Here is a 14,344-nt window from a genome sequence, read left to right on the forward strand (position 1 = left end):
CTACTGAATATAGGGGATCTGCAGTGCTCCTGTACCATCGGGAAAGGGTTAAAAGGAGCACTGCAGATACCCTAGATTCAGCCAGGCTGAGTTCCAAGTGTGCGGGGGGGGGGGGAACCCCCGGGGGGGGGGAACCCCCGGAACCCCGGAACCCCAGTCCTCAAGCTCAGGGAAGGGGCAGACAGACAACCAAAACACCCCCTCCCCTTTCCCAGCAACTACTGCACCCAAGAACTCGGCCATTTTAATTTTTGAAATTTTCCACTAGCTGCTGCATTTCCCCCCCTTGGCTTATACCCGAGTCAATAAGTTTTCCCAGTTTTTTGTGGTAAAATTAGGGGTCTCGGCTTATATTCAGGTTGGCATTTTTTTCAGTCTTGATAGTTAAAGGTGACAGACAAGCCTTGGGTGTAATCTTATCCTACAATCATCTGCTAATCTTTGGTCATAGTAGCATCACGCCTTGCATTTCAGTAGAGATATGAGTCCAGTAATGGACCAGTTTTTACATAAAGCCTGTGCTAAATTTCCCTCAGGTTTTATTTTGGGTGTTTTTTCTATTCCTACCCAGAACGAGTTAATAAAACTTAATCAATGACATCTATCTAGCCCATTAAACACTATGTGGCTTCTAAAAAATCGGCCCTCATACAGATATATTGACTTAAAAGTAAAAGTTATAGCTCATGGCATGTGATGACAGAAGAACGCAAAAAAATTGTTTAATAATAAAAGCTTTAATCAAGACATTCACTAAGGGTTAAAAGTGAAGAAAAGGAAGTATAGAAGAGGAGAGGGAATCCATACTACTTGGGTATTGGGAGACACTTTCAAGCCAGATGTTGTCAATTTTAAAGCCTCACTCCAGCAAAATGCATTATGTCTTAGGCCTGAAGAACTGGGCACACCTCACTCATTGGGTGAATTGTTCACTTTATTCAGCCTGCACACACTGACCTGACTGGTCATGCCCTTCCTAACTCTGACCTGCATGTGACACTCTCATAGACTGCCATAGACATCAGTGGTGTGCGAATCAGCACACCAATTCACTTTGTCTTAGGGCCCCTTCACACGACGTAACCGCGCATGTATTTTGGCAGTATACACATGTCAAAATACACGTGTAAAAATCAGACTCCCAAAAATACACATCAAAATACACGTCAAAATACACGTGTAAAATGCCATTGAAGTCAATGGGAGTCTTATTTTTACACGTGTATTTTGCCAAAATACACGCGCGTTTACTCTGTGTGAAGGGGCCCTTATTTAGTATGCCCTGTATTAATGGGCTAAGACATAATACATTTTGCTGGTGTGGGGCTTTTAGCAGCCATATCTACAGGTGTAACTTGAAAATCCTGAGCCCCAATGCAAAATATGTAATTGGGACCCTGCTCACTGCTTACTACTTATAATGCTGGTGTCTTCTTATGTGGTAGACAGGTGTTTGGGCCCCCTGAGGCTTCAGTGCCCATTAGTGATTGCAACCTCTGCACCCAATATAGTAAGACCCATAGCCAGGTCTTAGGTCTTCACCACTGAGATCTGTGGCCACTCTTTAGGACTAAGGAGAGAGTGAACAATATTATTACAAGTGTTTCTGGATTATTATAAAGTGTGGAGATAGGGAAGTATAATAGGTTTTTTTGGAATGGTGAAAAGTAGTAGTGTAAGAATGAAGTTGTAATGGTGTGAGGGTGCCACCCAGTGGTGTTTTCAAAGTTTGCAACTGAAGTTTAGATATATCAATTATTTGTTACACTAGTTTCCTAATATCCAACGGTACAACTATAGTAATAATTGCACATTGTAAATGAATACTTCTCTTAAAATTAGATCAGGCCAAGAACAAGAGGCATAATATGCAGAATGTCAGATATTTCCCCGAGAATTTTATCCTTCTTGCTAAACTCTGAAGCTGCAGTGTTGGATAGTACCTATATGAATCTAAGAAAAATAATATAACAATTAAGAATATTTCACATTGAATTCAAATGCAGTAATAGACACATAATGGTTAAAGTAAAATAAGGGAAAGGGGAAACATGACTGAGACCTTATAGAACTATAGAACCTTGAGAACTCTATTAAGGATATGAATAGGGTTCAGGAGGAAAGAGTCTTGATAAAAAACTAAACACAAGAACAAGGGGGAATCATCTAAAATGAGTTTGAGGAAAGATCAGAAGCAAAGTCAGGAAATATTATTTCACTTAAAGAGTAGTTGAGTCTTGGAACAAACTTCCAACAAATGTGACAAACCTGTAATAAGTGAATTTATGGATGCCTGAGATAACACATGTCTATCCTAAGATACAATGCCAATAATATAAGGCAGACTAAATAAACCATGTTGGCTTTTCTGCTCACAATCTTTTATAATAAATATTGTCAAAAATACAGGATCACAATATATCATATAAAGTATTTTATTAAGGTATAAAAACATGATGTAAACAAGTAATAAAATTAATTATGTATTGAGAGGACTAAAAGCCCAGAGATAGATCAATACCTGAGAGGCTAAATAGCATAACATACAAGCAGTATTTTGAGCAGGGTAAAACTGTGAGCAAACACAAAAGTGTAAACACTGAACAAACTAAATAAGAAGAGTAGTAACATGTGATAACAATTGTGCAGTGAATCCGTGCTAAAAAGAATATATAAATATAAGACTTAAGGTGACAAATAACAACCAAGCTCAAGAACCGTAATAAACATATAACAGCATGCCTACCCAGAGTATACTGTAGATGCACCACAATCTTTTATGTTTTTATCAGATTAAACTTCAAGTCTCAACATTTATTTCTCAGGGTTATCTGACAGTTTCTATTGGTGACCAATCCTGACTGTAGACATCCCCACAAGGGTTTACAGCAAGAATCTGACTATCTAGTTTTATTTTTTCTGTCTTTTCTGTCTGTACTGTGTGGGCAAACACTTAAAATACACAGTGCTGGGCAAGTGCTGCTTCTTCTTCATCATGGATCACTCATTTGCCAATTTTCTGCCGTGAGTTATGCCGGGGCCCCATGGGCCGGAAACGCCGAGATTTTCGCAGCGTTTTACAGTAACTACAAAGTGGAAGGGATTGTAGCAAATCCCATGCCCACTTTGCATTTAAAACCGCAGCGCAGACACGCTGCGATTTCCATGGATTTCTATGGAAATGCCAGTGGCTTCCCTGTAGATATAATTGTAACAGAAAGTCTGCAGAGGAAAATTTGCTTTAGTGCTGCGTATTGTCCCATGGGGCCTTAGCCTTATATTGGAAATCTACACCAGTTCCTAGCTGCCATAGATCTCCAATCTGGCGCTGGGACATGTGGGTGATTTAGGAAGAGACTGGACCCTCTTCATAAATTACCTCTACTCATTCCCCTGAAAGCTTGTGAGTCTCATAGGAATGGATAAAGAAATTAGCTTCCTGTCCATACATAACATACTGTGCCATTACAGTGTCACATGACATAGCTGAGGACCACAACTGAGGAAATAACTCAAAAATTGAGCTACTGGTAAGAAAATTACCTTCACTACAGCTTAAATCATGTACCTTTCTGATGGGCTGGAGAATAAAAACCCCATAAGAGTGCTACTTTTAAGCTAAGGCCCATGTAGAGAAGCGCAGCTAAAACACACTGCGGAAAAAACCTTGGAGGAAATACATCGTGTTTTTTTTTTTCTACAATGCTTTTCAAACAAAATCTGCAGCGTTTTCCTCTGAGGACTTTCTGCCCCTATTACACCTATGCAGAAACCACCAGCATTTCCATAGATAAAATTGACATGCTGCGATTTTCATAGATGCACGTTTGTGAAAATGCAGCTTTTCTGCTGTGGATTTTTTCCTGCAATGTGTGGATGGGATTACACAGTATCCCATCCACCTGGAAGATACAGTAAAATGCAGTGTTTTCACAACATGGGGCCCCGACCTTAAGAGTACAGTTTTACCTATGAGGCTACATTTATGTATGTCTGCGGATTACAGTCACATTAAGAAGAAATACACTCATATAATGTCTAGATAATGTCATATACTGTACTATTTTGCATGCAAATGATAAAGCTGTGTCCTCTATACTTCTATATTCAGTAAGAAATATATGTCATTATTCAGCTAACATACTGTTTTGCACTAGTGAGTAGAAATACATGTACTTTACATATGTTGCAATATTTCCAGCCTTGGGCAAGAGCTCTTAACAGCTGTAACATGTTAGGTTAGCGTTTGTGGGGGATAATGTCAAACACTCAATATCTGGATGAGTTCCATGTAGAAAATAAAAACATATCAAGCTTTTTAATGTCTTCTGCTTGCTTGAGCAATACAGTGTAAGACCTTGTACATTCAAGTGATGTACTCTACAGGTCTGTTTATAGTCACACGACTTTAGAATAGGCCATAGGTGCAAACGTTATTTTAATAGCAAGGTTCACTTTCATCCGTCTTGAATAAAAATGGAATATTTCCTTGATATAATATAAATTTAACACTAAACTAATACAGAAAATTGTTTCCATCAGCAGTTGATGCTTCTAATACTTACCCTATTGAAGGATTTCTGAATTGCACAATATAGCTACAATATTAATTGCTCGTAGCCCCATATCTGGCTAAGGGTGCACCACATATATGACAAGGTGCACAACTCCTAATAAATGGGATATGCGCCTGAGGAGAAACAGATTTCTGATATAAATGATGGTAAATCTGACGGGGGTGATAGCCAGAAAACTGGCGTACAAGGCATAATAAATCTGGGCCAATAATTCTGGAAAACTAGTAATCAGTTCTGAAGACACTAAAATGAAAATTAAAAGAAAATTGTCCAATAAATAATCTAGAAATAGTTATTCCTTGTACACATAAATCAGAAATAGCCGCTGTAATCTGTAATCACTAAAGGCTAGATCTATGATGGTGACATGAGGTGTCTCAGGGTCCAGAAAAGTATACACAAAGCCCCCTAAAAAAGGACATAGAAGCACTCTCACCTAGTGTCCAAAGGAACCGTTCATCTTAACACAGGTAAAGAGATAAAGAGAAGTGCAGAACATGTAGTATTACATTATCCTATAGAGGGGCGCTACTAGCAGTTAGTGAGATGACCATGCTGATTTGTAGAAACCTCCAGATAGATATTGTATGTTGAGTCTGGTTCCAAGAAACAATGGTCCAGAAAATAACAAAATACATTGAAAAGTTTGTAACTTGAGGCCAATGTCACTCGAGAGACCACTGAATTGATGGTCTATTCTAACAATATCTGAATGGTGGAGGTCTGACTCTTGGGTCTCCTACCAATCAGCTGTTCGATGGGACTACAGTGCTCGGGTGACCACTGCAGACTCCAGATATGGCCATTTCACTTGAATGGAATAAAGCTATAAAGCTCTGTACAGGCACTACGTAGTAGGCACTGAACAGGTAGACAGACCCTTGTAAACTATGAGAGAGGGTGCAGTGAGGGTGAGGGCACAATCAGCTGATTGTAGGGGTGTGAGAGTTTGACCATCACCAATCTGGTAATGAATAATAATAATAATAATAATAATAATAATAATACTAAGAATAAGCTATCAATATTGTAATACTGGGAAATCCCTTTACTAGTAACTATGAACATGAGTACAGGGGATTCAAAACCTCTACTGTTGTGGTTTAACACCATCACAATCCTAATCACTCACGAACACTTATTGACTCTCCATTTCCTATTCCTATACTTAGGATAACTCCCACAGCCTTACTTGTGATGTTGTAGGACATGTGGAGAGGGGATAGCGACTCTATTTCTCACCACACACAAAAATAAGAGACACAATCATCCTGGGCTTGGATCCCCTCCCTCCAGGAGCCTTGTGGTAGCTCTTAGGCATGCATCGATGAGGGTACATGAATTTACTGGAGTTTTATTTGTAATTTCAGGGTAAAAGGAAAAGATGAAACAAAAAACAGTAAACGGAGAAAAAAAGAAGGAGATGTGCCTCGGAAACAAAGGCAGAAAAAGCAGGAGAAGGCTAAGCGAGGAGAAGAAAAGAAAAGAGAAATCAGAGCTTAGAAGATGGAACGGGCAGAAGATGCAGCCAAAGTCTTTCTCCAAATCTTAAAGGACATGAAAGGCCTTGTGCCATTGCGAGTGACTTCTTGTGCTGCTATACCGAATGCATCCCCATGTGTCAAAGACTGTAGATGGACTGGATAGTTCTCAAGCAGCCAATGCCTAAGTAACATTCCAAGTCTCTTGTGTCTTCTGTGGAACTGCAGACAAAGATGGAATGTAAAGAAAGACAGCAGGATTGCTGCAAACGCTCTGTGGACACTTCAGCATTGTATGCTCGTGCGCATCTGTAAAAGATAATTAAGACTTTATTATATATATATATATATATATATATATATATATATATATAATTGTTAATAGCAACATTTCCCCTATTTTGTAAAGTATTTTTCACTGATATTTTTTCAGATTTATAGGCTACTTTTATGCTGAAGTCTACAGCATTGTTTTTTCTAACACATTTATGTGGTTAAGTCATACAAAATGGCTATTACCAGCGGTACGCATGGCGTAACATAGCCAGTACGCTAATGGTTACCTCACCCATTGCCGCCTGTAGAATTGGAAAGTTTCTAAATCCTCAAGTAAGCTTAGGTACAAAGTATGAACTGCGTTTTATATGTGTCATTTGTTGACACTGCCTTACATGAACTAACCAACAATATTGTGCTGAAGGATAACTTTACTTATATGGCTAGCTATAGGAACAAAACCTAACACTAATCTCAAAGCAAAGCTGCTCTGTTTTTATACAATGGTTAGACATTAATTTATTAGCATTCACATAATTGACTGCTGACATAATCCTATCCCCAGTAATTGTGTGTATATTGTTGTTTGCTAAGCCTCAGTCAATGGAGCAAACCAGTGGTCAACTTGTGTCAGATGTTAAACCCAGAAAGAACAATTATGATACCTGAATACTCGGTTCAGCCTGCAGCGCCCCCTACCAATATGATGGAATTACACACTGCATAATACATTGATGTAGTGTCAATGATTGAAGATGCAACTATGGTGGGTAAGGTATCCAGATGGTAGAAGTCAATGGTCAATCTGCTTAGGTGTGTTATTTAGACTTACTACAAACAAAAACAGGCTTTATTTTTTTATTACATGGACATTAAAATTGTCCAAAAATAACACTTGGCCTTGCCTACCCCCCTTCTCCGGCGAACTAATCAAAAGAAATACGATACGCTCACACGTTTTAGAGGAGTCATTGGCAGTTATAAGAGTCTGTAGTGGTTGTTTCTGTGCAATCGTGGTAAAAATTCTTGAGGGGAATATTATTGAGCTTTGCTAGAAATGCTGTATAAGTATTGAACATCACAATGGTTTCCAGATGGACGTGATGTCCCAGACATAATTGCTTTTTGTGCAGGGCAGCATGTTCTATCCTTTGCTTTTATTTTACTGCTATATCTATCATGCAACTGTCTGTATGTTAAGAAAATAATCTTCTACTGACCAAGACCTTTACTTCTTCAGCTGCTAGGAGGGTCTTCAAAATGCTGATCAGCAAGTTGCGGACCTTTCCAGCAGCGGAGAAGTTTGTAAGGGGCAGAAGCATTGAGGGATACAGAAAGAAGCAATGTGTCATGGAAGCATTGTACATTTTTCCAGTTATGTTATCTTCTGGAAAAGCTAATTATTATTTTATAATCTGCTTATCAATCAGCATGGAGGATGAAGGGGCACAACAACGTTGTGTGTATCTGTTGAAAGAAATTCCACTACAATAAATATATTTCTTGAACGAGTTTTTTTTGTTTTATACTTCGTAAATAAATCTTATTTCATCCCCTATACATTTGTGATGTAACAAAACACATTTTTTAGTAGTATAACTGCTGACATAGAATCTGTTTTTCACAATGTGTAATATCTTTATAGGGGATTTTTACATGAATCAACATTGATAACCTGTCCTTGGCTTAGTTCTTGATTGTGCATTTACTGGGATCCCAACCCTTAACCCCTTCCCGCCGATGGCATTTTTTGATTTTCGTTTTTCGTTTTTGACTCCCCTCCTTCTAAACCCCATAACTTTTTTATTTCTCCGCTCCCAGAGTCATATGAGGTCTTAATTTTTGCGGGACAATTTTTTCTTCATGATGCCACCATTAATTATTCTATATAATGTACTGGGAAGCAGGAAAAAAATTCAGAATGGGGTGGATTTGAAGAAAAAATGCATTTCTGCGACTTTCTTACGGGCTTTGGTTTTACGGCGTTCACTGTGCAGCCAAAATGACATGTCCCCTATATTCTGTGTTTCGGTACGGTTCCAGGGATACCAAATTTATATGGTTTTATTTACATTTTGACCCCTAAAAAAAATTCCAAAACGGTGTTAAAAATTTTTTTTTCTAAAAGTCGCCATATTCCGACGGCCGTAACTTTTTTATACATAGGTGTACGGGGATGCATAGGGCGTCTTTTTTTGCGGGGCCGGGTGTACTTTTTAGTTCTACCATTTTCGGGAAATGTTTATTGCTTTGATCACTTTTTATTCAAATTTTTAGCAGAATTAAAACAGTGAAAAAACGGCGGTTTGGCACTTTTGACTATTTTTCCTGCTACGGCGTTTACCGAACAGGAAAAATATTTGTATAGATTTGTAGAGCGGGCGATTTCGGACGCGGGGATACCTAACATGTATATGTTTCACAGTTTTTAACTACTTTTATATCTGTTCTAGGGAAAGGGGGGTGATTTGAACTTTTAATACTTTTTATATTTTTTTATATTTTTTTTTACTTTTTTTTTTTTTTTTTGCATTTATTAGACCCCCTAGGGGTGTTGAACCCCAGGGGGTCTGATCACTAATGCAATGCATTACAATGCTAATGCATTGCAATGCATTGCAAAAAAGCATCATCTCTTTTGCAGGCTGTATACACCAGCCTGCAAAAGAGAGAATTTGCAGACTGGCTGGGAGCCCTTAACAAGGCTCCCGGCTGTCATGGCAACGGGGGGTCGGCCCTGGAGCATGCTCCAGGAGCCGGCGATCCCTGCCAAAATGGCGGCGCCCATGCGCCGCCGGGAAGACAGCAGCGCCGGAGGGGTAAATGCCTCCGATCGGTCCGGAGAATCCACACATAGCACATTTAGCAAGTTGAACAATTTTAGCTAGAACTAGATGAGCTAATGATACGACACATTGTGCCAAAGATGTGCCACGCTTATGCTAGTGTCTACTCATAACCACCATAGTAAATCTGGGCCCATGGTTCCATCTCCAACTGTAGGTAAGCATTTTCAGGGTTCACAATTGTCTGCAAATCAAATTAACATAATTTTCATATGTTATGTTCAAAAAATATGCAAAAAATCCATGTCACATTTTCTTTAGTGGACATCCACCTTATGGTTCAGATGGGCGTTTATTTTTTATTTTTTTTTTTAAGTGGATTCTGAGGCAGTTTTACTATTGAAATGGATCAACTAATCACTTCAATGCTGACATTTGGTATTGGTTCCGAGCCTTGTTGTATAAACTACTAGGAGTCCGCTCTACTTTGCCTGCTAACTTTCATCCTTTCTTTCATTTGGATTTGGTACACCCGACCATGAAGACCAGGAGTGCAATGAATGGATGGCTCAAATTACAAAGATCATGTTTACTTCACTACAAGAAGCAGCAGTTATGGACTGGGTAGTCTATAGTAGTTTCCTTCCCCAAGACCTGCTACAGTTGACCCTTGCCCTGCCTCCATTCCCTATATATCCTTCTTTCTCCTTCTGAATCTTGACTTTTCTCTCTGTCCTAGTTTCTTTCCTCCCTTCATTTCTCCCCCTGGCTGATATAAAAGCACCACAGACAGGCCTCTCACAAGGCTTTTCTCCAGGCTAGCTGCCATTATACACACTACAGCAGACAGGCTCCCTTCAAAGAACAACAGCATGGGCAGCAGCCTTGCCATCCTCCTAGTGATGGTAGGAAGTTCCAGGGGAATAGAGCCCACCATGTTTTATGCACTCTAGTGCTAGGCACACAGTGTCCAATATCCTTGCCAGCCAAAGGGCAGTCATAACCCTGCCAACCATCTGCCTCCCATGTCCCAGAAAAGTACAACATAGTGATGACACAGGCGAAGAAGCCTTGCCTGCACCATCATCTGCAGAAGGATGACTGTGATTGACAGACAGCTATTTACAGCATCAACTCAGCGATAACTCAGATCTCATTTAAACCCCTTGGATGTTAGTTGACAGTTGAAAGCATCTAAGTGATCAAAACAAAGGACAGAAATTTTATCTTCTCCTCCCATCATTAACCCCGCCCTTAACCATATAAACAGTGTACAAAAAAAAAATGATGGGGACCCACGACGGTTCCCATGAGAGGTGAATAATGCTGTTTTTAATTATACTTTGATGGTCTGAAGGGACCCCAGAGTATAATAGTTTGTGGGTGGCAAACACCAAAAACATCAGGTTCAGTTAGCCCTAAAATAGTTGGAAAATTTGTAATACGAAACTGGCTGTCATCCCTATGTTTTGGGATTTTTTTTAAATTTTTTATTAGTGTAGGGGCCACTTTGGGACATTATATTTTGTGGAATTCCAATATGGGATATTATTTTCTGTGGAGGGCCGCTATGGGACGTTATTCTGTTATAGGGATCTGTAGCATGGATTATGGGGCCCTGTGCTTTTTCAACAACCCAGGACCTATGGTACCCTTAATCTTCTCCAGTGGTACACTAAAGACCAAAAAGGTAACAATGTTTAGAACTTTTGACTTTCAGGCTCCAGATCATGAGACTACTATCAATTCATAGACAATCATCTTGGCTATTTAATACAAAAAATTGACTTGCAACTATTTAGCATATTTATTTATTATGCTTACTTATATAGCGCCATCTTTTCAGACCCCTGAGTATAATAATCAAAGACCTACTTCTCCTGGGCTCCGGCACACTCCCGCTGATGCTGGCCATCTTCAATCATGAAAAAGACGTTGTGACAGCCCACATGACGACGGTGACATCACCAAGTACTTCTGAAGCCTTCCGGAGCCAGGAGAGGTGAATTACAGTGTTTTTTTTATGTTCCCTCAACTCTCCTAGCCCTCCAATCATTATACTTGGGGGATCTGAAAAGATCCCCCAAGTGTAATGACAGTGTTCGTGGGATTTGTGGGTCGTGATCGACCTCAGCTCCTGCTCACAACCACCTCCAGAGAAGGGAAAGAGCTGGCGGCCATGAGAAGGAGCCAGGATCAGTAAGTAAATAAAGCCCAATACCTGCTGGAGTTACTCCAGCACGTAATGGCCTATTAAAAGAAATAATAAAAATCTACAGCGGTAGCGGCTGCCGCTGGGCCTTCTAATGTCCCGTGTCCTGTGGTAGCCACTACCGCTGACACCCCAGTAGTTATGTCCCTGGAGGTGGTTTATATCACCTATAAAAATGGTTCTGGCATCATAAGAAAGCTGAAATGTGAGATATCACTAGTTAAAAACACAGTAAGAAATTTTAACATTGAATACATGTATACGGATAGGCTCTCCATGGGAGAAGTTTAGTTAAAGCATTGCTAATGGTAACTTACAGCCTGTTTTCTACTAAAAGAAAGTTTGATAAATTAATAAATATGTTACAAAAGGTTTACAATAAAGTCCCCAACACAATAGCAAAAACATTTTAAAAAAGGAAATAACATAGGAGTAACATTTTTAATAACACATCAGGTACCAAAACTAACCTTGTTTGTTGCCCAGGAACAGTGGGGGCTAGAGAGAAAATTCTAACTGCAATGGAATCAGTGGAGCATTGCTGATTAAAAGTTGCTAAGAACTAGAAATGGTGGAGGTAGTGAAAGGTCCTATTTAAGTAAAGTGTTTGTTCACTTGAAGTGGTTTTCTGTAATAAAACAAACAATGATCTCTAGTAAGGATAGGTCATCAGTAGCAGATTGGTGTGCAACTCAGACCAATCAGATATACTTAGCAATTGATACACAGAGAATGGAGCAGGAAGCAGGCAGTTCTGTTCTCTGTGTATTGGCTAGATCAGGTTCTAAAGATCAGTGCCCACTCACTAAAATGGTCTAAGCTGCAGGGACTCAGTTTTGTCACTATACAGGGAACAAAGCTGTCTGTTTCCTGCTCTTTTCTCTGTCTATCAGCTGCTCAGGACAGCTAATCGATGTGGGAGCTGAGTGTCTGACTCCCCACAGATCTGACATTAGTGACTTAGGATAGGTCATCAATATTTCGGAAAACATCTTTAAAGGGAGCCTGTCAACAGAAAACTTAGATATAAATTAATCACAATGCCTTGCAGGGCAGTCAACACAGTTTAGTATTATGAGTTTCTTATTCTGCTGCTCCATTCTTGTAAAAATTGTCCTCTTATCTCAATGCAAATGACCAGAAAAAGGTCTTTAGAGTTGTCGCTTTCCATCAATGGGTTTTAGGGGCATTGATTCCCATCAATGGGCTTTAGTATCTGCTGCTGCTAACTGCTGCTCAGCTTCGCCTCCTCTAGTTGACTGACATCTCTCTCCTCTGCCTTAGCACACAGTACTAACTGTATTCTGCATTTCTGATGATGACACACTACCCGGATGTGAAGAAGGACAGCTTCCTTCACTTTCAGGTGCAGTGTGTCATCATCAGACATGCACAGGGTAGAGCTAAGCAGAAGCAGACAACTCATGGAAAGTGATACCCCTAAAGCCCAAATATGGAAAGCAACTCCCATAAAGTCCTTTTCTGCTCATTCGCATAAAATGACAATTTTTACAAGAATGGGGCAGCGGTCCTGAATAAGAAATACATAATTGTAAACTGTGCTGACTGTCCTACAAGGTACTGTGATTAGTTTATATCTGAATTTATGCTGACTGACTCCCTTTAAAGGAAAAAGAAAATAAAGCTATGTCATTTTAGTCATATGTGTAATCCTAATAGCTTGTGGCTGGGAAGTCATGCTGTTAACTTTCCTCCAAAGTCAGCTGAGGAACCAAAGGTTAATATTTAAAGTTCATGTGTTAATGGTGATGCTACAGAACATACGGTTTCCTTGTTACAATAAAAGCATTGTTTTCAGGAATATTTTTTGCACTATGAAGATTGTTAGAGCCTTCAACCCATATCCTTTCTAGAAAATGACAGCATAAGTGCTTCCACATGAGTTCATGTTTCGTCTTTTGATAAATGACTATACAACCCACAATATTGAACTAAATGTTACATACATACATATCTTTGATGCTAATTTCTTACACATCACTATCTTTTAATACAATCAAAATCACCTTCAATCAGACTGGATTTATATCCTTTTATATGAAGAAAGCAAACAAATATTTTTCTTACAAGAATTGCATATGCTTGTATTGGAATGACAATGGAAAGCCCTCTAAATAGTTAACAGATAGAGATGAGCGAACAGTAAAATATTCGATATTCGTTTCGAATAGCCCCTCAATATTTGACTATTCGAACGAATATCGAACCCCATTATAGTCTATGGGGAAAAATGCTCAGTTCAGGGGATCCCACTCTTCGACTAAGGAGAGTCACCAAGTCCACCATGACACCCTAGGAAATGAGGCCAACACCCTGGAATGCAACTGGGACAGCAGGGGAAGCATGTCTGGGGGCATCTAACATGCCCAAGTCACAGTATTATGTCGGGATCCCTGTCAGCGTGCGATATGCGGGAGCTGACTTTTTCCCATAGGAATGCATTGACCAGCGTTGATTGGCCAAACAGAGTACAGTATTCGGCCAATCAACGCTGGTTCTGCTGGAGGCTTGTCTGTGAGGGGGCGGAGTCTAAGATCGGACCAGAATGGAGACTGCTGTGGACCGATCTTAGACTCCACCTCCTCCAGCAGAACCAGCATTGATTGGCCGAATGCTGTACTCTGTATGGCATTCGGCCAATCAACGCTGGTCAATGCATTCCTATGCCGAGATGTAGCAGTGCTGGCCATGCTGAGCGCACGGCCAGCACTGCTACACCGGAGATGTGAACCCTGCTGCACACTCAGCTCTGTTGCATCACAGATGTAGCAGAGCTGAGTGTGCGCTGAACCCTGCTGCACACTCAGCTCTGCTGCATCAGAGATGCGCTGGTCCCTGCTGCACACTCAGCTCTGCTGCATCAGAGATGTAGCAGAGCTGAGTGTGCGTTGAACCCTGCTGCACACAAGGCTCACACTCAGTGTGCAGCAGGGTTCAGCGGTTCTCCAGTGTAGCAGCGGTTCTCCGGTGTATCAGTGCTGACCATGCGCT

At 40.2% G+C, this 14,344-nt stretch overlaps 1 protein-coding gene across 1 annotated transcript in view; it reads left to right on the plus strand.

Annotated features, from left to right (window-relative positions):
- The window catches only part of RSPO3 (R-spondin 3), a 55,642-nt gene extending 49,271 nt beyond the window's left edge, over positions 1-6,371 (plus strand). The window contains exon 5 of the mRNA XM_075267988.1: positions 5,948-6,371. Within this exon, the coding sequence (XP_075124089.1) occupies positions 5,948-6,080 (133 nt within the window). The 3' untranslated portion in view covers positions 6,081-6,371. The remainder of the gene's footprint in view (positions 1-5,947) is intronic.
- The last annotated feature ends 7,973 nt before the right edge of the window (positions 6,372-14,344 follow it).

This window comes from Leptodactylus fuscus, chromosome 3 (genome assembly GCF_031893055.1).
Source record: "Leptodactylus fuscus isolate aLepFus1 chromosome 3, aLepFus1.hap2, whole genome shotgun sequence".
In the NCBI taxonomy this organism is placed as follows: domain Eukaryota; kingdom Metazoa; phylum Chordata; class Amphibia; order Anura; family Leptodactylidae; genus Leptodactylus; species Leptodactylus fuscus.